Genomic DNA, 27,486 nt, shown 5'->3' with positions numbered 1-27,486 from the left:
TTATTTTTTAGACTTTTCTCCTTTGTTGGCTTTTTTTAACCTACCACTCTCTACTGGCAAAACAGAAGTTTTCCAAATCTCTGCATTTACAGTTGTTTTACTTAAAAAATCCATTATTCTGACAATTTAATCCTTGGGAAAATAAGTAGGATGGCTCAGCAGTGAGAAAACACCATCAATTAGTAATTATTTAAGTCCTTACAAGGGAAATCTTTACAAAAATAATGTGATGCACATTTGCAGGACAACAAAATAAGGGATGCTCTTGCAAAGAGTGTCTCAAATTTGACACAAAGCTGACACACAGTGCTCAAGGACTGGAATTCTGGTGTAGCCCTAGTCATAGGGCAACATCTGTGTTAACATACGAAATGGGGGACGCAAAACGAATGTTCATAGAGACAGAGCTGCAGCAGAAAACAGTAACCTTTAATGGGCAACCAACCAAAAACCCACACCTCCCAAAAAAGCCAACGCAACATGGGCAAAATTCCTTCAAGTAATTTAATATTGGGTGAAAATATATTTTGACCTTTTTATCAATCTCTGTGTAAAGGCATATACATTGCCCAAAAACTCATAACCATTATTCATAGTCAAAGATAAAAAGCACATAATTTCCTGCAAGCGGAAGGCGAGAACACATTACAAAGCAATGGAGAGCTGATATCAGCTATGAGACTTTTTTACTTTAATTTTTTTTTTTTGTGAAAATCTATATTTTTTGTGGCCTAATCTTGATTGTTGTTGGTTTCTTTTTTTCTTATTTGCCGCAGAGCTTTTGCCCACCACAGTTACAGCGGGCCCTGAGACTCGAGAATTCCTGCTGAAGGTGATTGATGTTCTGTTGGATTTCGTCAAGGCCACAAATGATCGCAATGAGAAAGTCTTGGATTTCCATCATCCCGAAGATATGAAACGCCTCTTGGACTTAGACATACCAGATCGGGCTGTGAATCTACAGCAATTGATTGAAGACTGTGCCACCACGCTCAAGTACCAAGTGAAGACGGGTAAGTTGCTTATCTGCCAGTTTTCATCCAAAAACGGGAAAGGGGATACAAAATGTGTTTATGCTTGGCTGAACGAATTGATGGGATTTAAAGTTGAAATTGAATTGAATTCATTAAAAACAATTTATAGTTATCTGGAAACATCGGTATGTATTTCCTTTTGGAAGGCCTGTGTGGCAGATAGTATCCTTCTCCCCTTATCTAGGGAAAAGTGTGACTTGCTTCCCTTTTACAAACCGAGTATTTCCGTTAGGTGGATTGTGTTCCCCCTCTGGGCACACTTCTTGTATAAACATGCTGATTATCGACACTCCAAGAGAACAATTGTGGTCACGTGCTCCTGATACGATTACGCCAGACAATGAACGATACAGGACTCAAGCGTTGGGGCGGAGTATAAGGCGTGTTTGTGAGTTTTATTTTCAATAGCAGCCAAATGACTTTTCATGTGATGCCAATACTGTAGTTGCGACAATGAACTGAAGTGAAAAAAATATTTTACAATTTTTTTTTTTTTTTGAAAACAAGTAAAAAGGCGTTAATTTCGACCGGACCGAACTTTAGATACCCACCACCTCGGGTAAATATGTAAACCACCTTTCGTCATAATCCGGTGAAAATGCATAAGACATTGAGTGGTCTAATAAGTGATCTAATAAGTTCAATTTTGTAGAACAAAATTTTGATCTTTTTGGTAGCTACATTCAAATATAGACCAACCCAACCATATACGATACGGATGTCGAAAAGCCAAACATAAGGCACTGTGTCAAATTTAAGCAAAATCGCATTATAAATGCCCCTTTTAGGCGCCAAGATTTTTAATCGAGAGAACGGTCTATATGTCAGCTTTATTCAAATCTGAACCAATCTGGGCCAAAGAAGGTTGTCGAAGGTTGTCACTGACCCAAATTTCGCCGACTTTGGACAAGAAATCTGACTTTTATGGGCCCAAAACCTTAAATCGTGAGATCGGTATATATGGCAACTCTACTCAAATATGAACTGATCTAGGCAAATTTTAAAAAATATGTCGAAGGCGCTAACACAACTCACTGTCCCAAATTTCGGCGACATCGGACGATAAATGCGTCTTTTATTGGCCCAAGACCTTAAATCGAGAGATTGGTCTATATGGCAGCTATATCCAAATATGGATAGATCTGAGCCAAATTGAAGAAGGATGTCGGAGGGTCTAACACAACTCTCTGTTCCAAATTTCGGCAACATCGGACAATAAATGCGCCTTTTATGGGCACAAAACCTTAAATAGAGAGAACGGTCTATATGACAGCTATATCCAAATCTGAACCGATCTGAGCCAAATTGAAGAAGGATGTCGAAGAGCCTAACACAACTCTCTGTTTCAAATTTTGGCAACATCGAAGAATAAATGGGGCTTTTATGGGCACAAAACCTTAAATTGAGAGATCGGTCTATATGACAGCTATATCCAAATCTGAACCGATCTAAGCCAAATTGAAGAAGGATATCGAGTGGCCTAACACAACTCACTGTGCCGAATTTTGGCAAAATCGGACAATAAATGCGCCTTTTATGGGCTCAAGACCTTAAATCGAGAGATTGGTCTATATGGCAGCTACATTCAAATCTGAACCGATCGGAGCCACATTGAAGAAGGATGTCGAATGGCCTTACACAGCTCACTGCATCAAATTTCAGCAAAATCGAACAATAAATGGGGCTTTTACGGGCCTAAGACCCTAAGTCGTCGGATCGGTTTATATGGGGGCTTATTGGCAAAAGAAGAATCTGTGCAAGTTTTCAGCTCAATATCTCTATTTTTAAAGACTGTAGCGTGATTTTAACAGACAGACCGACAGACATGGATAGATCGTCTTAGATTTTTGCAAAGAGCTTCTTCAAATCATGGAAAAGACGGCTAGGCTCTGCTGGGTCCCAGGCCATCAAGGCGTGGTAGGGAACGAAACAGCAGACAAGCTGATTGCCGCAGATTTCGCTATAGAATCAGAGAGACTTCCAATGTGTGAGCTACTTGGTAGGGTATACGTCTTCTACGTTGACTGCGTGATCAAGGCGTGGGCTAGTATCGTATGTTAGAGAGTGTTAAAGGCCCTGTGGCCGAGCAAATCAGGACGTCGCATATCCTGGGGCTGTGAATGCGGTTCAAGTAGCAGTGACCCGACTAAAGAACAACAAGGCAGCAGGAGCCGACGGGTTACCCGCTGAACTACTTAAGACCGCATGCGACACACTGATAAGGCATATGAATAATATTTGGATGTCAGATGTTAATACTTCTCCTAAATTAAAATATTCATTTAGGTCCCATGGAAGGTTTTTGGGAGTAGAGTGACTTGATGACTCCTTGGTGACTCCTCTGCCAAATGTATTTCATTTGGGTCTCATATTGTCCTTATCTCAATTAATTTTTGCTAGAGGTGTTTTATGGATAGGGTGTTCCCCCCAGTCACTTGACCCCAAAAATTCAAATCGAATTTGTATTAAACCAATTTTCACTGAAATCTGTCCACCTACATATGTGCAATATATGGCGCTTTTGATTATTGCGATAAGGGGGATGCTTGTCCCCTCACTCATTTTTATACCCTCCACCATAGGATGGGGGCATACTTATTACCTCATTCTGTTTGCAACACCTCGAAATATGCGTCTAAGACCCTATAAAGTATATAAAGTCTTGATCGTCATAACATTTTAAGTCGATCTAGCCATGTCCTTCCGTCTGTCCGTCCGCCTGTCTGTCGAAAACACGCTATCTTTCGAAGGAGTAAAGCTAGGCGCTCGAAATTTTTCACAAACACTTTTTATTAGTGAAGGTCGGTTGGGATTGTAAATGGGCCAAATCGGTCCATATTTTGATATAGCTGCCATATAAACCGATCTGGGGTCTTGACTTCTGGAGCCTCAAGAGGACGCAATTCTAGTCCGATTTTACTGAAATTTTGCATGAGGTGGTTTATTATGACTTTCAACAACTGTGCTTAGGATCGTTTAAATCGGTCCATCACCTGATATAGCTGCCATATAATCTTCCAACAACTGTGCTGAGTATGGTTTACATCGGTCCATAACCTGATATAGCTGCCATATAAACCGATCTGGGGTCTTCACTTCTTGAGCAACTAGAGGATGCAATTATTATCCGATTTTACTGAAATTTTGCATGAGGTGGTTTATTATGACTTCCAACAAGTGTGCTGAGTATGGTTTACATCGGTCCATAACCTGATATAGCTGCCATATAAACCGTTCTGGGTCTTGACTTCTTGAGCCTCTACAGGGAGCAATTGCTATCCGATTTGGCACAAATTTTGCCTTAGGTGTTTTGTTATGATTTCCAACAACTGCCCTTAGTATGGCGCAAATCGGAAAAATAACCTAGTATAGCTGCTATAGAAACTGATCTGGGATCTTAATTTTTTTGAGCCTCTAGAGGGCGCAAGTCTCAGCCGATTTGGCACATATTTTGTACAATGGCTTATCTCATGCTCTTCAACATACGTGTCTAATATGGTCTCAATCGATCTATAGCTTGATACAGCTCTCCCGATTTTGCTTCTTGAGCCCCTACAAGGGGCACTTCTTATCCGAATGGACTGAAATATTACACAATGACTTCTGCAATGTTCAGTATTCAATTAATTTACGGTCCGAATCAGACTATAACTTGATATATTGCAATTACAGAGTCACAAGCTGTGAAAAAAAATGTCAATGCCGACTATATGAAAAATCCGCAATTACTTTTTGGGCAACCCAATAGTAAGTAACACCGTACAATGAACTTTTTGATCGGTTTCTCTCTATAGCAGGTCCTCCTACCTTACATAGTTGACTTGGACCATCGCCATCTTCTTTCCGAGCTAACCATCAATTTCTCGATGTGATTATGATTTGCTGTATTCAGTAGCAAACCGTGTCACTAAAATATTAACACAATTCTGAATCCAAACCACAGTGCAATTTTAAATCACATTTCACTTTTGGCCACGAATTATGATTGATGTAAACTCTTATGGCTTTTTATGTTCTCTGCCATTGACTTTTTTTCCAAAAACACAAAAAGTGTAAACAATTGAATCTTCTTAAAATAAAAAATCAGTCCAAAGTCTACCCTTCTACCCTTTTAAGCCCTTCTATAGACAATATTCAGCATTTCTCCCACCATCGCAACAAACACACACAAACACAAAATGAATTACGTCGTCTGTGGTTGATAGGTGTAAATAATCTTTTGCTGGCCATCAATATTCAATGGACCATAAAATGGTTTTAACTACAGCGCTACTGTTGTTTGCCTGGTTGCTGCCTGGGTTGGTGGGCAAACATTATCCTTTGTCCTTCCTTTTTAATCGCAATACAACTTAGAGAAATATGCCTTAGAATGGCATGGCGTAGCATTGGAGTGTTGTTGACAACCCTAATTCGTGTATATTACCTTCGAACACGTCTCAGACTCGAGTGTGAGTAAGAGTGTGTCATTTTTTGCTGCTTATCCTTCGAATGTGTCCTTGCTTGCCATCTCATCTCTGTCTCTTTTCGTTGACATATGCTTTCTGCCGTTTGGCAGTTCTTCCGCCTGCCTCCTGCCTTACTTCCGACCTTCGTTTGCCATGTGATAATTTTATTCAAATTTATGCCAAAATCTTGTTACGAGATCCCTCTGTTCAATGCTCTGCGTGTGATGTTGCAGTTGCTAATTTCCAGAATTGTGTTTGTTTTTTTTTCTGTTGGCTGTTCAAACATTGATAACACTTTGTGGCTGTTAACTCATGCTGCTTGTGACACTCTTGTCATCATCTTCTTTTATTGAAGTTGGCCAAAAATTTGTGGAGGATTTTAATTAAATCAAATCTGCCGCACAATTCATATTAAAATGTTTGTTTATGGAAGTCTACTTCCATAGTTCAAAAGTTAACAAAACGTGTGAATACCTAATACACGCAGAGAAATGAGTAGTTATATGAAAACTTTTCAATTAAAAGTTGTTTGGTATTTAAGTTATAAGTCATTATGGAAAGGCAATTTTAAGACACTATATTTGTTGTTGTTGTAGCAGTGTGTTGTACACTGAGGCAGTAGTCCTTGCAGATGAAGGACTCCATCGGGTCAATTCGGTACGTACAACCGGCTGCCATAGGATTGACACTACATATGTGCTTAAGCTAAGTTAAAAATCGATATGTTTTAACCTATCTTGTGTACATGGTATTGCAACTTAATAAGCTAAAATAAAATAATATAAAACATAATAAAATAAAATAAAATAATATAAAACAAGTAAAAAGGCATTAAGTTCGGCCAGTCCGAACTTTTGATACCCACCGCCTTAGGTATATATGTAAACCCCAATTCGTCACAATCCAGTGAACATTGCCATAACTTCAACACCCAAATTCGGCACGGAAATTGAGTGGTCCAATATATATGCCACTATTCAATTTTGTAGAACAAAATATTGGTCCTTTTGGCAGATATATCCAATTATAAACCGATATGAAGCATATTAAGGTCGGATATCGTGAGGCTCAGGAAAACTCACTGTTTCAAATTTCAGCGAAATCGGGTAATAAATAAAGCTTTTATTGTCTTCAGTCCCTTTATCGGGAGATCGGTCTATATGGCAGCTATATCTAAATATAGTGCGATCTGAACCACTTTTAAGTCAGATGTCGGGAGGCTTAAAATAACCCACAGTTGCAAATTTCAGCAAAATCGGATAATAAATAAAGCTTGTATGGCCTTCAGACCCTTTATCGGGAGATCGGTCTATATGGCAGCTATATCTAAATATAGTCCGATCTGAACCATATTTAGGTCAGTTATCGGGAAGCCTTAAACTACTCACCATTTCAAATTTCAGCAAAATCGGATGAAAAATAAAGTTTTTATGGGCATTCGACTTTTTATGGTCCGATATGGCCCGTTCAAATATTTAACCAACGTGCATTAAAAAGACGCATCTGTGCCAAATTTCAGCTCAATATCTCAATTTTTGAAGGCTGTTGCGTGATTACAATATACGGACGGACAGACACACGGACATCATTAAATTGTCTTAGAATTTTACGACCATCCGAAATATATATACTTTGGAGGGTCGGAAATTGATATTCCGATGTGTTGCAAACGGAATGACTAAATGAATATACCCACTAACCTACGGTGGTGGGTATAATAAATAAACAAAAATAAAAGCCTAACATAAGTCACTTGTCGAAATCGGATTATAAATGCGCCTTTTATGGAACCAAGACTTTAAATCGAGATATCGTTCTATATGACAGCTACATACAAATCTGAACCGATCTGGGCCATATTGAAGAAGAATGTTCAAAAGCCTAGCACAACTCACTGTCCCAAATTTCAGCAACATCGGACAATAAATGCGCCTTTTATGAACCCAAGACCTTAAATCGAGAGATCGGTCTATATGGCAGCTATATCCAAATCTGGACCGATCTGAGCCAAATTGAAGAAGGATATCGAAGGGCTTAACGCAACTAACTTTGCTAAATTTTGGCAAAATCAGATAATAAATACGGCTTTTATGGGCCCAGGACCTTAAATCGAGAGATCGGCCTATATGGCAAAAATGCAAATTTTGCCTATGAACATTCCACTAAGGAACAGGGGCAAACTTCTCACATATCAATGAGTGCAGTCCGATTCAAGTTTAAGCTTAATGATAAGGGCCCTCCTTTTTATAGCCGAGTTCGAACGAAGTTCGAAGTGCGACACCTATAGAGAAAAGTTTTACATAGCATATAAATGTTGCCAGCTTTAGGAGGGGAAAACCATCGCTGAAAATTTTTTGTGATGGTGATTCGAACCCAGGCGTTCAGGGTTATAGGCGGACATGCTAACCTCTGCGCTACGGTAGCCTCTTTAATCTATATGACAGCTATATCCAAATCTGAACCGATCTGGGCCAAATTGAAGAAGAATGTTGAAAGGCCTAGCACAACTCAGTGTGCCAAATTTTGGCGACATCGGACAATAAATGCGCCTTTTATGGGCCCAAGACCTTAAATTGAGAGATCGGTCTGTATGGTAGCTATATGCAAATCTCGATCGATCTAAGCCAAATTGCTGTAATATGTCGAGGGGCTTAACTTAACTCACTGTCCCAAGTTTCGGCGACATCGGAGAATAAATGCGCCTTTTATGGACCCAAGACCTTAAATCGAGAGATCGGTCTATATGGCAGCTATATCCAAATCTGGACCGATCTGAGCCAAATAGCGTAAATATGTCGAGAGTCTTCACTTAACTCACTGTCCCAAATTTCGGCGACATCGGAGAATAAATGCGTCTTTTATGGGCCCAAAACTTTAAATCGAGAGATCGGTCTATATGGCAGCTATATTTAAATCTGGACCGATCTGGGCCAAATTGAAAAAAAAAACTTGAAGGGCCTTACAAAACTCACTGTACCAAATTTCGGCGACATCGGACAATAAATGCGCTTTTTATGGGCCCAACACCTTGAATCGAGAGATTGGTCTATATGAAAGCTATACCCAAATCTGGACCGATCTGGGCAAAATTGAAGAAGGATGTCGAAGTGCCTAATAAAACGCACTATCCTATATTTCAGCAAAATCGCATAACAAATGTGGCTTTTATGGGAATAAGACCCTAAATCGGCGGATCTGTCTATCTGTGTAAGAAGGATATCGAAGGACCTAACTCAACTCACCCTCCCAAATTTCAACAAACTCGGATAATAAATGTGACTTTTAATCGCCAGATCGGTCAATATGGGGGCATATCAAGATATAGTCCGATATACCCCATCTTCGAACTTAAACTGCTCATGAACAAAAAAAGAATCTGTGCAAAGTTTCAGCTCAATATCTCGAGTTTTATACCCTCCACCATAGGGGTTATACTAATTTCGTCATTCTGCTTGTAACTCCTCGAAATATTAGACTAAGACCTCATAAAGTATATATAATCATGTTCGACGTGACATTTTAAGTCGATTTAACCATGTCCGTCCGTCAATCCATCCGTCCGTCCGTCTGTCTGTCGAAAGCACGCTAACTTTCGAAGGAGTAAAGCCACCCGCTTGAAATTTTTCACAAATACTTCTTATTTGTGTAGGTCGGTTGGGATTGTTAATGGACTATATCGGTCCATGTTTTGGTATAGCTGCCATATAAACCGATCTCGGGTCTTGACTTCTTGAGCCACTAGAGGGCACAATTTTTGTTCGATTTGGCTGAAATTTTGTACAACGGCTTCTTCCATGACCTCCAACATACGTTTCAAATATGGTCTGAATCAGTCTTTAGCCAGATACAGCTCCCATATAAGCCGATCTCCCTATTTTACTTCTTGAGCCCCTAAAAGGCAAAATTCATATTCGATTTGGATCAAATTTTCCACACAGACTTCTACTGTGGTCAACAACATTCAACTCAATTAGCACAATTCTTTTCTTTTATCCTTTGTTTGTCTAAAAAGGGATACCGGGAAAGAACAAATGCGATTCATGGTGGAGGGTATATAAGATTCGATTCGACCCGGCCGAACTTAGGACGTTTTTACTTGTTAAAGACTGTAGCGTGATTTTAACAGACAGGCGGTCAGACGGACGGACATTTCTATGTGTTGCAAACGGAATGACAAAATGAATATACCCCCATCCTTCGATGGCGGGTATAATAAAATAAAATAGAACTAAACAGAAAAAATTAAATAATAAATATTTATTTCCAATAACAAAAAAATTATTCCCATCTTCTGTTAAATCTCATCAAATCGCCCATCAAAATCTTCCCACACATCATGGACAAATGATCTTTAAATAATTCTTCACATTGTATTTAAACAAGTGAACTCAAGTGAATCGTGTCCAAAAAGGTCTGTGTCAAGATGAGCGATTATAGTCGCTTGTCTATCACATTTCACAAGACGCAGGAAGGAAGGAAGCTTTCAAAACAACAAACAGTTCAGCATACAAAAGTGTCCTCCAAAAATTCACATTCAAGCACGGACGTCAGGCAACAGATGTACTTGGCAGTATGGAAAAAGGGCCCAATCCAACTGAAAAGTAGAAAACAAGGGTTATTGTAACTGAAAATAAATCCAAATGGGCTTTAATAATTGTTATGCACTTACATCAGACTGACAGACTAAATCTGGAGGAGGAAATTCTTTTGTTTTTCCACAGCCTAATGGCTGCTCCACTTTTTCAATACAATGTGCAGAGCAAGCCATGCAGAAAATGACCCCCAAATTGAAGGACTGCCGTAGTGGGGTGGAATATTGCAGCGGAAGTTGAGACATTGTCTGGTCATCTGTTATTTCCTTTATTAAGGTCTACTTCAAGAAATCGATATTTGGTCTTTATATTCAAAAAAAAAAAAAACCCCATCTATTAATTCTGACCACTGATTACGTTCATCGACAAACATTCACCTCTTATTTTGCTCTGGGATGCGGGGGCAGATAACAACTCTCTGCTAACAATTGCTCATTTATTGGGAGCTAATTGGAAATTACTTTACACAAATCATGAGGACTATTAAATGAATACCCCAAGAGCCAAGCAATTCAACTCTCCAGGGTGTTCCCCTTTCGACACCAACACCAGAAGTATGAAGTAGTCCTTGAATCGAACTCTTGCTGTTCTCATAATCACAATAATGAAAATCCTTCCTTTTTGTCAGTCAGAGTCAGTTCACATTGAAAGTGCCATAAGTTGTGTTATTACAAAAAAGTCATTCCTTTAAGCCATAAGCGACCGCTGTTGCCACTCATAATGGCGGCAACATGGCACAGCAGAAAAAAAAAATAATATGACAGAATCGCATGTGCGCTGCCAATGCCGGTGCTGATATCCTGACTAGATTTATGTCAGACAAAGAATGTGATTGTTTTTCTTGTAAACGAGGGTAGTAGGGAAAGATGTTTTAAAGTACAAAATATTGAAATTTATAGACAAGAATATGGTCAGAAGGACAGACGAATGGGGCATCGAAGGGATATAAGTGGCAAAGAATGGACCAACTAAAGGACAAACGAAACGAGAGGCGAAAAAAATTATTGAAACCAAGTGAAAACCCATTAGGAACAATACCCACCACCTCGGACATACTGCGAAATAAAATTTCACCATTAAAATACTGTGAAAATTTTACCATTTATGAACCCATAGAATTGAATTAAAAATTTAATTAAAAATAAATTCGTTTTCAATTAAAAAATTTATTGATTCAATCATATATTAATTGAATATGGATATTTTTCAATTACAATCGAGATTGAAATTTTAGTCATTTTCAATAAAAAAAATTAATTGATTCAATTAATTTTTATATTGAATCTAAAATGTTGTAATTTTCAACTAAAAAATTAATTGATTCAAAAATTTTTCAAATATGGTGCTTGAGTAAGTTCAAATAAAGGCTATTTTGTCCTCTACGACAATATAAATGGAAAAAGATTTCAAATACTCATACGTCCCACATTTCAACAAATCTTTAGCAATAACATGGCAGCCGGTTCTACTTGCCGGATTGACCTGACAGAATGCTTCATTGGCCAAGGGCTGCCGCCTCAGTCCACTACATACTGCTACGACAACAACAAACAACCCCCGCGGGGTTTTTTTATACGGGTGGCCACGGACCATATTTCAATATAGCTGCTATGGGGCATAAGGCAAGCATGTTTTACCGGATTTCGACGAAAAGTGGTTTACATATATACTTGAGGTGGTGGGTATCTAGAGTTCAGTCCTGCCGAACTTAAATACCGATATGGCAGCTATATCCAAATCAGAACCGATCTGAACCAAATTGAAGAAAAATATCTAAGGGCCCTACTCAGCTTGCGGATCTCGACGTTAATAAATTTCCGGCCCCGGACAGTATATCAACACTAGTCCTTTGTAAGTGTTCTTCGACACTTGCTCGTCCACTACGCAACCTTTTCAACCTTCCCTACCGTGCGGGTGTTTTTCCAGCGCGTTGGAAGGTTGCGAACGTTCAGCCCATCCCCAAGAAAGCTGGGGCTAGCAACCCTGCGAATTACCGGCCAATTGCGATATGCTCCGCGCTCTCAAAGGTTATGAAGAATATGGTTAACCATCATCTTGTCAGGTACTTAGAGTCCAATGGCCTTCTTAGCGACAGACAGTATGGGTTCCGCAGAAATCGCTCTACGGGAGACCTAATGGCATTTTTGTCGAAACGATGGAGTCGCTCTATCCACCAGTTTGGTGAGAGTTAGGTCGTGGCTCTGGATATCTCCAAGGCATTTGATAGGGTCTGGCACGGCGCACTATTATCAAAGCATGTCGCTTTTGGTGTCGGTAATAACTTCGTTCGATTTATATCGAGCTTTCTTAGAGATCGTACTATACGAGTTGTTGTAGATGGGTTCTCATCAGATGAGTATACATTGACCGCAGGTGTGCCACAAGGCTCTGTCTTTTCCCCTTCCCTTTTTCTAATTTTCATTGACGATCTATTGGGTCAGACTTCGAATCCAGTCTACTCATTTGCCGATGACAGTAGTCTGCGTCATTCATATTCATTCGACCATAGGCCCAGTCCTCATGAAATTGTGGACAGCAGGCGCATTATGGATGAGACGCTCTCTCTGGATTTGTTGGCCATTTCCGAGTGGGGTAGAATGAACAGAGTAGACTTTAATGCACAGAAGACGCAGTGATATTTCTTGTCTCACAAGCCATTTACTGACTCACTTCAATCGTCGATATCTCTTGATGTTCTGGGCATGAAGATACAATTTGATGTCCGTTGGTCATAACACGTATGTCCTTAAATCGAGAGATCCGCCTATGTGACAGCTATATCCAAATCTGAACCGATCTGGGCCAAATTGAAGAAGAAGGTCGAAAGGCCTTACTCAGCTCACTGTCCCAAATTTCGGCGACATCGGACAATAAATGCACCTATTATGGGCCCAAAACCTTAAATCGACATATCGGTCTGTATGGTAGATAAATCCAAATCTGGACCAATCTGAGCCAAATTGAAGAAGGACGTCTAAAGGCCTTACACATTTCACAGTTCTAAATTTTGGCCACATCGGACAAAAACTGCGCCTTTTTTGGGCCCAAGACCTTAAATCGAAAGAGGATATACATGGCTGCTATATCCAAATCTGGACCGATTTGGGCCAAATTGAAAAAGGATGTCGAGTGGCCTAACACAACTCACTGTCTCAAATTCCAACAAAATCGGATAATAAATGTGGCTTTTATAGGCCAAAGATCCTAAATCGGCGGATCGGTCTATATGGGGTCTATAACCAGATATAGTCCGATATAGCCCATCTTCGAACTTAACCTGCTTATGGACAAAGAAAGAATTTGTGCAAAGTTTCAGCTCAATATCGCTATTTTTAAAGACTGTAGCGTGATTTCAACAGACAGACGGACAGATGGACCGACAGTCACATGGACAGACCTGGCTAGTTCGTATGAGATTTTTACTAAGACCAAGAATATAGAGTCCGAAATGAATATTTCGATGAGTTGCAATCGGAATGACAAAATTAATATAACCTCATCCTTCAGTGATACCCACCACTGAACATGGGTACGTGATACCCAAAAATGAACGAAAGAAGAAAGGATGAGAACAGTGCAAATGGATGAAATATAAACACGATAATTTGACACCCATCCTGAAACTTCGTTTGGTTAAGACTCTTTCCTATTTTAGCTGAGAAACGATTGTTAACTATCGTCATCCTACTCCGATGAACATAGAGGACTGCCTAAAAAGGTTAAAATTGATCGTTTTCTCTTGGGGTCATTTCCAGGATTTGGCATAGTGTGAATAGCTGGTCAATGATTTATAAATCACGGCTTAAACCTCATTGATAAAGCCCAACTATGTCGTTGACTTTGGACTCAAATATTTTATTCCAACTACTCTTTAAACTTTCTTGTATGCGATGGGAAGGTGACTTATGCCTCTATTGTTGGTACGTACTACCTTAACTCCTCACTTCTGTACGGGACATAGTTCGCTGGGGTTCCAATGCATTGGGTATGTGTTGTTTTATCAAAATTTCGCAGACGAGCTGATGCATACGTCTCATCAAAGTTTTGCTTTTGGTCTTAAATAGTTCTGCTGGTAACCCATAGGCTCCCGCTGACTAGTTATGCTGACCCCATTCTGACAAGGCGATATATTCAAAACTGTCGGCGTGGATTAGTTCTGGGGAATTCTTCTCGCCTGTATTCGATAGTAGGTTACTGGCAGCTGGGGAAAATCTTCTGTCCTCACCCTAAACACATTGTTTGCCCTCTTTATACCATCTACCATAGGATGAGGGGCATACTAACTTCGTAATTCCGTTTGTAATGCAAATTTGCCCATGAATATTCCATTAAGAAATGAGGGCAAACTTCCCCCTTAATTAATGAGTGCTATCCGATTCAAGTTTAAGCTCAGTGATAAGGAGCCTCCTTTTTATAACCAAGTCCGAACGGCGTGCCGCACTAAGACACCTATTTGGGGAGAAGTTTTTACATGGCATAAAACCTCTCAAATGTTGCCAGCATTAGGAGGGGATAAACAGCGCTGTTAGTTTTTCTTGGCCGAACTCGAACCCTGGCGTTTAGAGTCACAAGCGAACTTGCTAATCTCTGCGCTGTGGTGGCCTCCGCATTAGTCTTTAGCTGACCACAAATCCGCAGTTAAATTCATTTCTCATATCATGGCGAATCACCAATCGTGGTTTTTTATGACACCATGTTTTTCTCTTTTCATATTACCCTCGTTTTCACCAAAAAAATATGACGGCAAATTTCCTAAACATTTGTTTAAGGTAGAAAAAATTTATTTTCATTTGTCTCCTTTATAAATACACATAAAGGATTTCACTTTGACTTACGACCAGGGCTAAACATTTCAATTTAAGCACGAGTCAGGCAGACGTTAGTGCTGGCGGTGGCGATGAAGGCATTCGGGCACAGATGGGCAAAACCCGATGTTGCAGCAACATCCCTTATGCGAACATTTCACCCTGTGTGCTTGCTAGACCTTTCCTTCGAAAAACGAACTTGAAGAAGAAGACGGGAATGGAACACATTGTTTTGCCATTCATACGCATCAAAGGATCAGTGTGCAACGATACAGAAAATAACAACGGATTTTGATTAAAACTCAACTCCCCCTACCCAGCTGAACAAAACTTTTTGTCCTTTTTGACATTCCTTCTCGCTGGCTATTGTCTGGCTGACTGTGGGGGAACCCCTCCTGGGTTTTTCGAGTGCCAAGGATGACTGTCAATGTTTGGTATCATTAAAGCTCTGAAGTGTGCCTAAGGACCAAGATGAGAGTCTGTAGTGTGCAGGATTCCTTTTTTTGTCGAGAGGTATGGGTGGGTGAATGGGAGGCAAATATGTGGCATTGGAATTTTGACACAACGAATATTGGGTTGCCAATTTTTTCCGCACTCGTATGGACTGTTTGGCCTAGTGCTTATTTATAGACAGGATTATGGCAAGCTTAGGCATTCCAAATAGCATTTTTATAGACATTCTGATAATGTTGCCGATTTTAATGGATGATGTGGGACGAGTCATGTCATTGGTATACCTTAAGCATTGGAAGATAGTAAAGATTGCACAGATAATGACGATGTTGTTGGGATTTATCTTAGAAGATTTGCAGATATTGTGAAATAATTAGGCATTTAAATCTGGAGGGGATAATGAATTAGAAAAAAATCACATCACTAACTTATAACTAGTTTAATAATCATATAAAATATAAAATTCATTTAATAATACGGTGAAAATACAAAACTAATAAAAACAAGTAAAAAGGCGTTAAGTTCGGCCGAGCCGAACTTTGGACACCCACCACCTAGGGTATATATGTAAACCACCTTTCGTCAAAATCCAGTGAAAAATGCATACCTTATGTCCCATAGCAGCTGTATCGAAATATGTTCCGATTTGGACCAAATACTTATAAGTACAAGTCATTGTTCAATTGTGTATAACAAAATATTGGTCTTTTTAGTAGCTATATCTGAAAATAAACCGATCTGAACCATATACGACTCGGATGTCGAAGCGTAACATAAGTCACTGTGTCAAATTTCAGTGAAATTGAATGCGCTTTTTGTGGGCCCAAGACTTTAAATCGAGATATCGGTCTATATGGCAACTATATCCCAATTTGGACCGATCTGAGCCAAATTGAAGAAGGATGTCGAAAGGCCCACACAACTCACTGTCCCAAATTTCGACGTCAACGGACAATAAATGCGCCTTTACGGGCCCAAAGCCTTAAATCGAGTGAGCGGTCTATATGGCAGCTATATTCAAATCTGGACCGATCTGTGTCATATTCCAGAAGTATGTCGAAGGGCTTAACTTAACATACTTTTCCAAATTTCGGCGAAATCGGGCAATAAATGCGCCTTTTTTTACCCCAAACCTCAAATCGAGAGATCGGTCTATATGGCAGCTATAACCAAATCTGAAGCGATTGGTGCCATATTGCAGAAGAATGTCGAGGGCCCTAACACAACTCACTGTACCAAATTTTGGCAAAATCTGGCAATAAATTCGCCTTTTATGGCCGCAAGACCTTCAATCGAGAGATCGGTCTATATGGCAGGTATATTCAAATCTGGACCGACCTGGGCCAAATTGACGAAGGGTGTCGAAGGGCCTAACACAACTCATTTTCACAAATTTCAGCAAAATCGGATTATAATTGTGGCTTTTATGGGCATAAGACCCTAAATCGACAGATCAGTCTATATGGGGGCTATATCAAGATATAGTCCGATATAGCCCATTTTCGAACTTAACCTGCTTCTGGACAGAAAAAAGTGATTTCAACAGACAGACGGACGGACAGATGGACAAACGGACGGACAGACGGATTGACAGGTGGACGGACAGACAGACGGGCAGACAGACGGAAGGACGAACGGACAGACGGACGGACAGACGGACGGACAAACGGCCGGACGGACAGGTGATCAGCGCAAAAATCTAAGAGATCGTCTTAGATTTTTACACTGATCAAGAATATATTGTATATATTTTATAGGGTCGGAAATGGGTATTTCGATGTGTTGCAAACGGAATGACAAAAAAATTAATATAATCCCCATCCTTCGGTGGTGGGTATAAAAATAACTTAAAATAATATTAAAAATTTTTATTAAGTTGTTATTCCAAAGTATCAAATAATAAAACTTGAAACTAAAAAAATTTTGATTAAAAATTTTAAAAACAAGTAAAAGAGCGTGCTAAGTTCGGCCGGGCAGAATCTTATATACCCTCCACCATGGATCGCATTTGTCGAGTTCTATGCGAGGTATCTCTTTTTAGGCAAAGAAATAATATTGAATAAGAACTGTTATGCTATTGGAGCTATATCAAGTTATAGTCCGATTCGGACCATAAATTAATGTTGAACATTGTAGAAGTCATTGTGTAATATTTCGGTTCATTCGGATAAGAATTGCACCTTGTAGGGGCTCAAGACGCAAAATCGGGAGATAGGTTTATATGGGAGCTGTATGAAGCTATCGATCGATTCGGACCATATTAGACATGTATGTTGAAGGCAATGAAAGAAGCCGTTGTACAAAATTTCGGATGAGCATTGCGCCCTCTAGAGGCTCAAGAAGTCCATATCCCAGATCGGTTTATATGGCAGCTACATCAGGTTATGTACCGATTTGCGCCATACTTAGCACAGTTATAGGAAGTCATAACAAAACACATCATGGAAAATTTTAGCCAAATCGGATGAGAATTGCGCCCTCTAGAGGCCCAAGAAGTCAAGATCCAAGACCGGTTTATATGACAGATATACCAGATTATGAACCGATTTTAATTATACTTAGCATAGTTGTTGGAAGTGACACCAAAACACTACGTGCAAAATTTCAGTTAAATCGGACGAGATTTGCGCCCTCTAGAGACTCAAGAAGTCAAGACCCAAGATCGGTTTATATGGCAGCTATATCAAAATATGCACGGATTTGCGCCATACTTAGCACAGTTATTGAAAGTTATAACAAAACACATCATTCAAAATTTCAGCCAAATCGGATAATAATTGCGCCCTCTAGAAGCTCCAGAAGTCAAGACCCAAAATGGGTTTATATGGCAGCTATACCAGATTATGAACCGATTTGTATCATACTTAACACAGTTGTTGGAAGTGACACCAAAACACTACGTTCAAAATTTCAGTCAAATCAGATGAGAAATGCGCCCTCTAGCGGCTCAAGAGGTCAAAACCCAAGATCGGTTTATATGGCAGCTATATCTTAACATGGACCGATTTTGCCCTTTTACAATCCCAACCGATCTATACTAATATAAAGTATCTGTGCAAAATTTCAAGCGCCTAGCGCCTACTCCTTCGAAAGTCAGCGTGCTTTTGACAGACAGATGGACGGACGGACGGATATGGCTAGATCGACTTAAAATGTCATGACGATCAATATTTTATATACTTTATAGGGTCTTAGGTGCATATTTCGAGGTGTTACAAACAGTAACATAACGAAATTAGTATACCCCCATCCTATGGTGGAGGGTATTAAAATAGAACCTAGAATCTGGTCAGACTTTTGTTTTGCATACCCATTGAAATTTCGAATAGTACCTTATACGGTTTTCGTCGGAAGGAAGATATATATAGGAGCTATATCTAAATCTGAACTGATTTTTATGACATTATGCACACGTACTGGGACATCAAATAAAACACCTCACACCCACCTCGCCCATATCGGATGAAGGATATATGCAAATTTTGCCCACTAAGGAACAGGGGCAAACTTCTCACATCAATCAATGAGTGCAGTCCGATTCAAGTTTAAGCTCTATGATGAGGGGCGTCCTTTTTATAGCCGAGTCCGAACGGGGTGCCGCAGTGCGATACCTGTTTGGAGAGAAGTTTTACATGGCATAGTACCTCACAAATGTTGCCAGCATTTGGAGGGGAAAACCACCGCTGAAAATTTTTACTGATGGTCTCGCCAGGATTCGAACACAGGCGTTCAGCGTCATAGGCGGACATGCTAACCTCTGCGCTACGGTGGCCTCCATATATAGATATATAGGGGAACAATATCTAAATCGGAACCGATTTTTATGAAATTTTATATACCAAAGTAAGGGTATAAGCATAAACATAAAAATTTACTGTTATATAAAATATTGGGTTGCCCAAAAAGGAATTGCGGATTTTTTAAAAGAAAGTAAATGCATTTTTAATAAGACTTAGAATGAACTTTAATCAAATATACTTTTTTTACACTTTTTTCTAAAGCAAGCTTAAAGTAAAAGCTGATAACTGACAGAAGAAAGAATGCAATTACAGAGTCACAAGCTGTGAAAAAAATTTGTCACCGCCGACTATATGAAAAATCCGCAATTACTTTTTGGGCAACCCAATATTAGAAAAATTTAATTTGTATTCCTGCCTACAATCTACATTCCCTTTCCTTTTCCCTTCAATTTTCAGGTCATCCCCATTTCTTCAATCAACTGTCATGCGGTTTAGATATCATCTCCATGGCCGGTGAATGGTTGACAGCCACTGCCAATACGAACATGTTCACCTATGAAATTGCTCCAGTTTTCATACTCATGGAAAATGTGGTTCTCTCGAAAATGCGTGAAATCATTGGCTGGCAAGGGGGAGATTCTATTTTGGCCCCCGGTGGCTCCATTTCAAATTTGTACGCCTTCTTGGCTGCCCGTCACAAAATGTTCCCCGACTACAAAGAGCATGGTGCGGCTGGTCTACCCGGTCAATTGGTCATGTTCACATCTGACCAATGCCATTATTCGATAAAATCCTGTGCCTCCGTCTGTGGTTTGGGTACTGAGAATTGTGTTATGGTGCCATCGGACGAACGTGGCCGCATGATCACCACCGAATTGGAACGATTGATTATGCAACGCAAAGCCAAGGGACACATACCATTCTTTGTGAATGCCACCGCAGGTACCACAGTGTTGGGTGCTTTCGATAATCTCAATGAAATTGCTGATATATGCCAGAAATACAATTGCTGGATGCATGTTGATGTGAGTATGGTGGAGAGGAGGTTGATAAAGTAACTCCTAAACTTTTTTTAAATAAATTTAAAATACTTATGTAGCAAATATTCTCTATTACTTTCTATCACTTTAACAGGCTGCTTGGGGTGGTGGTCTTCTGCTGTCCCGAAGACATCGTCATCCCAGATTTACAGGTGTTGAACGGTAAGTGGACAATGAAAATTTAAATCTGACCAATGTATTCAATTTTAAAATCATAGAAATTTTTGGTAAAAATGAGGCAAATAGGGTGGTCTACGAAAATCTCGCGCAACCAGTTGTGGGGCAAATATTACTTACTTTAAGATGTCTTCAATTGGAGTTTTAGTCTTGAACCATCATCAGGTTCGTACTCAAATAAAATTTTAGTTGCAGCAGCTTTACTCATTCTAAGAACAAGACCTTACTAACTAAACCATGATACTTTAGAATGCTTAACTATGCTTATGGAGGCCACCGTAGCGAAGAGGTTAGCATGTCCACCTACGACGCTGAACGCTCGGGTTCGAGTCCTGCCGGGAACATCAGAAAACAAATTTTCAGCAATGGTACCCCCTCGTAATGCTGGCGGAATTTGTGATGTTTTGTACCATTTGGAATGGCCACGTAAACATTTCTCCTCAAAGAGGTGTCGGCACGCCGTCCGGAGTCGGCTATAAAAAGGCGGCCCCTTATCATTGAGCTTAAACTTGAATCGGACAGCACTCATTGATATGCAAAAAGTTTACCCCTGTTCCTAATGGAATGTTCGTGGATAAAATTTGCATTTTTATACCCATCACCGAAGGATAGGGGTATATTCATTTTGTCACTCCGTTTGCAACACATCGAAATATCCATTTTCGACCCCATAAGGTTTATATTATCTTGATCAGCGTGAAAATCTAAGACGATCGAGCCATGTCCGTCTGTCTGTTTGTTGAAATCACGATACAGTCTTTAACAAGTAAAAGCGTGCTAAGTTCGGCCGGGCCGAATCTTATATACCCTCCACCATGGATCGCATTTGTCGAGTTCTTTTCCCGGCATTTCTTCTTAGGCAAAAAAGGATATAAGAAAAGATTTGCTCTGCTATTAGAGCGATATCAAGATATGGTCCGGTTTGGACCACAATTAAATTATATGTTGGAGATCTGTGCGAAATGTCAGCCAATTCGAATAAGAATTGGGCCCCTTGGGGGCTCAAGAAGTAAAATAGGAAGACCGACTTATATGGGAGCTGTATCAGGCTATAGACGGATTCAGACCATAATAAACATGTATGCTAATGGTAATGAGAGGATCCATCGTACAAAATTTCAGACAAATCGGATAATAATTGCGACCTCTAGAGGCTCAAGAAGTCAAGATCCCAGATCGGTTTATATGACAGCTATATGAGGTTATGAACCGATTTGAACCTTATTTGACACAGCTGTTGAAAGTAAGAAAAAAATACGTCATGCAAATTTCAGCCAAATCGGATAGGAATTACGTCCTCTAGAAGCTCTGGAAGTCAAGTACCCAGATCGGTTTATATGACAGCTATATCAGGTTATGCATCGATTTGAACCATACTCGGCACAGTTGTTAGAAGTCATAACAAAACACGTCGTGCAAAATTTCATTCCAGTCGGATAAGAATTGCGCACTCTAGAGGCTCAAGAAGTCAAGATCCAAGATCGGTTTATATGGCAGCTATATCAGGTTATAGACCTATTTGAATCATACTTGGAACAATTATTGGATAGCATAACAAAACACGTCGTGCAAAATTTCATTCCGATCGGAAAAGAATTGCGCACTCTAGAGGCTCAAGAATGGCAGCTATATCAAAACATGGACCGATATGACCCATTTACAATACCAACCCACCTATACTAATAAGAAGTATTTGTGCAAAAATTTCAAGCTGCTAGCTTTACTCCTTCGGAAGGTAGCGTGCTTTCGACAGACAGACGGACGGACAGACGGACAGATGGACGGACGGACGGACAGACGGACGGACATGGCTAGATCGATATAAATGTCATCAATTTGGCCCAGATCGTTCCAGATTTGGATATAACTGCCATAAGGACCGATCTCTCGATTTAAGGTTTTGGGCCCACAAAAGGAGCACCTAAGGTCCGATGTCGCCTAAATTTGTGACAGTGAGTTTTGTCCCTTCGACATTCTCCCTGAATTTGGTCCAGATCGGTCCAGATTTGGATATAGCTGCCATATAGACTGATCCGCCGATATAGGGTCTTAGACCCATTAAAGCCACATTTATTATCCGGTTTTGCTGAAATTCGGTACAGTGAGTTGTGTGAGGCTAGTCGACATCCTTCTTGAATTTGGCTCAGATCGGTCCAGATTTGGATATAGCTGCCATATAAACCGATCACTCGATTTAAGGTTTTGGACCCGTAAAAGGCGCATTTATTGTCCGATGTCTCCGAAATTTGGGACAGTGAGCTAAGTTATTCCCGTCGACATCATTCTGCAATATGGCCCAGATCGGTCCAGATTTGGATATAGCTGCCATATAGACCGATCTCTCGATTTAAGGTTTTGGGCCCATAAAAGGCGAATTTATTGTCCGATTTCGCTGAAATTTTGAACAGTGAGTTTTGTAAGGCCCTTCGACTTTTCTCTTCAAGTTGGTCCAAATTGGTTCAGATTTGAATATAGATGCCATGTAGACCGATCTCTCGATTTAAGGTCTTGGCCCCATAAAAGGCGCATTTATAATCCGATTTCGCTGAAATTGGACACAGTGACTTATATTAGGCTTTTCGACATCCGTGTGATATAAGGTGCAGATCGGTCTATATTTGGATAAAGCTACCAAAAAAGCATTATTTTGTTTTACAAAATTTAAAAATTACTTGTACTTATGAGACCAAATCGAATTTGGTCCAAATCGGAACATATTTCAATATAGCTGCTGTGGGGCATAAGGTATGCATTTTTCACCGGATTTTGGCGAAAGGTGGTTCACGTACAAAACCGAGGTGGTGGATATGCAAAGTTCGGCCCGGCCAAACTTAACGCCTTTTTACTTATTTATATACATATCGGTCAACCTATTGATCGTTATGGACCGTACTGGTCATGGCTTAAAAGTCGTAGAAAAACACCAACTCCAAAATTTCGGGCAAATTGAGTAATAATTGCGCCCTCCAGATGCTCAGAAAAACAAATTGGTAGATCGGTGTATATGACAGCTATATCTGGTTTGAACCATACTTAGCATAGTCAATGGAAGTTATACCCTAACACTACGTCCAACATTTCAGCCAAGTCGGACAAGAATTGCGCCCTCTAGAGGCTCAAGAAATCAAAGACCCAAGATCGGTTTATATGGCAGCTAGGTTACATAAGGCTGCAGAGGTTGATACCAAAACATTGTCTTGATTTTCACTGAGATGTTATGTGGCCCATTATGATTCCTCAATCTTCTCTCCCCATCAGCCGCAAAGTTTACATTGAACTCCAACTCCTCTACTTAAGAGGGTCCGTCAACGCACTTTCTCATATCAAAGTAGTATTGGCGAAAGTTGGCGTGCCTTCGACAGACAGACGGACGGACATGGCTAGATCGACTTAAAATGTCATGACCATCAAGAATATCTATACTTTATGCGGTCTTAGACGCATATTTTGAGGTGTTACAAACGGAATGACGAAATTAGTATACCCCCATCCTATGGTGGAGGGTATAAAAATAATATCTGTTGAAGTGAATTTAAAAATTAAGAAAAAAAAACCAAATCAGCCTAATAAAACATCTTGCCCAAGGGGTCGTAGGCAAGTGTCTCCAACAATTTGCACAGTCATAAATCATGGAATGTCTGCAAGTAATTGCCTTTCAGCGACACACTTGAAACACAACAAAGGACACGATTTGAAAACAATAAAGAAAACCCACATAGGATTTTATAAAAGCACATACACACACACACAAGACGAGTACTAAGGTCATGTTGAAAATGGGAAGGCCTATTTAAAAAATGTTTAAATTTGATTATGTCAAAGAAAAACTTGTAATTTCGAATCACTTAAATTAAAAGACTCTTGCCCCGTCTTCTCTTTACTTAACGTTACAAATTAAAAGAACCTCATTAATCAATGTCTTCTCAACATTTCCAAAGCTTTCCTCGCCAAAACCCACTTGTCAGGCTTTCAATTATTGATTCCTTTATCCATCACCAACGTCGCCACTACAGAGGAAAGTCGGGGGGGAGGCGAATAAAGTGTTTTTGTCTTATGTAACCACAAAATCCTCACTTTCCCCATTGTAGGCCTTTCTCATCATCGTCACTCGAAGGAATTTAAATGAAGTCCTCATTGTAAAACCAAAAGAGAAATCCTTTAAGGATTAGTGGTTATTTTCATAGCATGCCTTTATCCCATGCTCTAAGTTAAAAACTGAATAGAAAGCATTCTGGCCCTCATGATGGATAGTTATGGTAATGCAATATACACAACCATTTAAGGATTAGGTGGGCCCATCAAAGAAGGAAGGAAAGAAATTTGGCCACAATGTATTGAGCCATTTGGTTGTCGACATCCTTGATGCATTGTGTTGTTGGTCTTTGGAGTGCATCTCATTAAAAATGCCAACATTTGCTTTTATTGCATTTAAATCTCTTCACTACTGCATTTCAAAAAGGTTACTGCGAATCCTTGTTCGTTTTATGCATTCCTTAAAGGATGATTGAAAAGAAAATAGAAACGTTTTAAAAGCTTTTATACAAATTATCTCGATGCGGGAGGTGGAAGTTTAAAGCTTTAAACCCTCCCTTTGTCTTTTTTTGAACTTTTTGAGTTTTGTGCGGGTGCTGCTATTGTGCACACTGTACATGTCTGTCTGTCTGTCTGTCCGTCCCTGTGTTCATTTGAAAATCCATTTTCTTCATTTATTTGTCTTTTAACTGCTGTAAATGCACTTTGTTTGTAACAACCTCACTTTGACAACTCTTAATCCTTATAATCTGCCAGCAGCTATTCAAACACCTGATGAACAATGAATTGACTCGCCATCCTTTCTCTTATCTGAAGCAACAGCAGCCAGCAGTTAGACGGACGGAAAGTGAAACCCAACCACCCAAAAAAGAAAGACAAATTGCACAATTCCCAGGCCCGAAATAACTCTTGTGAACATCAATTGTAACTAGACACATGTGAATTGAAGATATTTTGGAATTTCGTAGAAAATTCAAATCAGAACCAAAGACTTTCAGATGGTTATTAAAAAATGCCATACCAAAGTAACTAAATCCTAGTGTATGTGTAAGTCGAGCGAATTATATACATGGGAGCTGTACCTAAATCTGAACCGAACCAAAATTGATAGCGCTTTTATTATACCCTACACCACTATTGTGGTACAGGGTATTATATTGGGTTGCCCAAAAAGTAATTGCGGATTTTTTAAAAGAAAGTAAATGCATTTTTAATAAAACTTAGAATGAACTTTAATCAAATATACTTTTTTTACACTTTTTTTCTAAAGCAAGCTAAAAGTAACAGCTGGTAACTGACAGAAGAAAGAATGCAATTACAGAGTCACAAGCTTTGAAAAAATTTGTCAACGCCGACTATATGAAAAATCCGCAATTACTTTTTGGGCAACCCAATAGCTAAGTGAATTTCTTTGTAACATCCAGAAGGAAAAGAGATAGACCCATTTATAAGAATACCGATCGACTCAGAATCACTTTCTGATTCGATTTAGCTATGTCCGTCTGTCTGTCTGTCCGTCTGTCAATGTTAATTTGTGTACTAACTACAGGTCGCAGTTTTAATCCGATCGTCTTTAAATTTGGCATAGGCATATTTTTCGGCCTAAGGACGAAGCCTATAGAAATTGGCAAAAATCGGTTCAGATTTGGATATAGCTTTCATATATATGTTCGTCCGATTTGCAGTAATAATGCGATTATTATTCTCTCGAAATTTGGCAGGAAGGATTTCCTTATGAATCTCGACATAACTGGTGAGTTTCATAGAAATCGGATCAGATTAAGATATAGCTGCCATATATAATAATATAATACAATGGTAATTTGTTGACCGATTCTCTTGAAATTTTGTAGGACGGAACTTTCTCTTGACTTTCGACATTCCTGGTGATATCCATTAAAATCGGTTCAGATTTATATATAGCTCTCATTTATATATAGCCCGATTTTCACTCCTAGAGTCATTGCAAGCGCATTTATTGACCAATCTTCCCTAAATTTTGTACAATGCTTTCCTCGTCGACTTCCACAATATCTATTAAGTTAGTGTGAACCATTTACGATACGGATATCGAAAAGCCTAACATTAGTCACTGTGTCAAATTTCAGTAAAATCCGATTATAAATGTGCTTTTTATGGGGCTAAGACTTTAAATCGAGAGATCGGTCTATATAGCAGCTATATTCAAATCTGGACCGATCTGGGCCAAATTGTAGAAAGATGTCGAAGAGATTAACACAACTCACTGTCCCAAATTTCAGCAAAATCTAATAATAAATATGGCTTTTATGGGCCCAAAACTTAAATTGAGAGATCGGTCTATATGGCAGCTATATCCAAATCTGAACCGATCTAGGCCAAATTGAAGAAGAATGTCTAGTGGCCTAACACTACTCACAGTCCCAAATTTCGGCGACATCGGATAATAAATGTGGCTTTTATGGGTCTAAGACCCTTAATCGGCGGATCGGTCAATATGGCAGCTATATTCAAATCTGGACCGATCTGGGCGAAATTGACGAAGGATGTCGAAGGGCCCAACACAACTCACTGTCCAAAATTTCGGCGACATCGAATAGAAAAAGTGGCTTTTATGGGCCTAAGACCCTGAATCGGCGGATCGGTCTATATGGCAGCTATATCAAAATCTGGACCGATCTGGACCAAATTAAAGAATGATGTCGAAGGGCCTAACACAACTCACTGTCCCAAATTTCATCTAATTCTGATAATAAATGTGGCTTTTTTGGGCCTTAGACCCTAAATCGGCGGATCGGTCTATATGGCAGCTATATTCAAATCTGAACCGATCTGGGCAAAATTAAAGAATGATGTCGAAGGGCCTAACACAACTCACTGTCCCAAATTTCATCTCATTCGGATAATAAATGTGGCTTTTATAGGCCTGAGACCCTAAATTGGCGGATCGGTCTATATGGCAGCTATAACCAAATCTGAACCGATCTGGGCCAAATTGAAAAAGGATGTCGAGTGGCCTAACAAAACTCACTGTCCCAAATTTCGGCGACATCGGATAGAAAAAGTGGCTTTTATGGGCCTAAGACCCTAAATCGGCGGATCGGTCTATATGGCAGCTATATCCAAATCTGGACCGATCTGGACCAAATTAAAAAAATAATGTCGAAGGGCCTAACACAACTCACTGTC

The 27,486-nt window shown here is 39.6% G+C and overlaps 2 protein-coding genes across 6 annotated transcripts in view; one reads left to right on the top strand and one right to left on the bottom strand.

Annotated features, from left to right (window-relative positions):
- The window catches only part of LOC131996221 (uncharacterized), a 147,799-nt gene that overhangs the window by 94,433 nt on the left and 25,880 nt on the right, over nucleotides 1-27,486 (bottom strand). The window lies entirely within an intron of this gene.
- The window catches only part of LOC106094482 (glutamate decarboxylase), a 67,486-nt gene that overhangs the window by 28,894 nt on the left and 11,106 nt on the right, over nucleotides 1-27,486 (top strand). For all 5 annotated transcript variants that reach the window (XM_059365857.1, XM_013261705.2, XM_013261707.2 and 2 more), the window contains 3 exons: nucleotides 777-1,013; nucleotides 19,526-20,094; nucleotides 20,204-20,271. In XM_059365857.1, coding sequence (XP_059221840.1) covers nucleotides 777-1,013; nucleotides 19,526-20,094; nucleotides 20,204-20,271 — 874 coding nt within the window. The remainder of the gene's footprint in view (nucleotides 1-776; nucleotides 1,014-19,525; nucleotides 20,095-20,203; nucleotides 20,272-27,486) is intronic.

The sequence above is a fragment of the Stomoxys calcitrans genome, chromosome 1 (genome assembly GCF_963082655.1).
Source record: "Stomoxys calcitrans chromosome 1, idStoCalc2.1, whole genome shotgun sequence".
Taxonomy (NCBI): domain Eukaryota; kingdom Metazoa; phylum Arthropoda; class Insecta; order Diptera; family Muscidae; genus Stomoxys; species Stomoxys calcitrans.
Note: the sequence above shows the minus strand (reverse complement) of the source record. Positions and strands in the feature narration are given on the sequence as shown.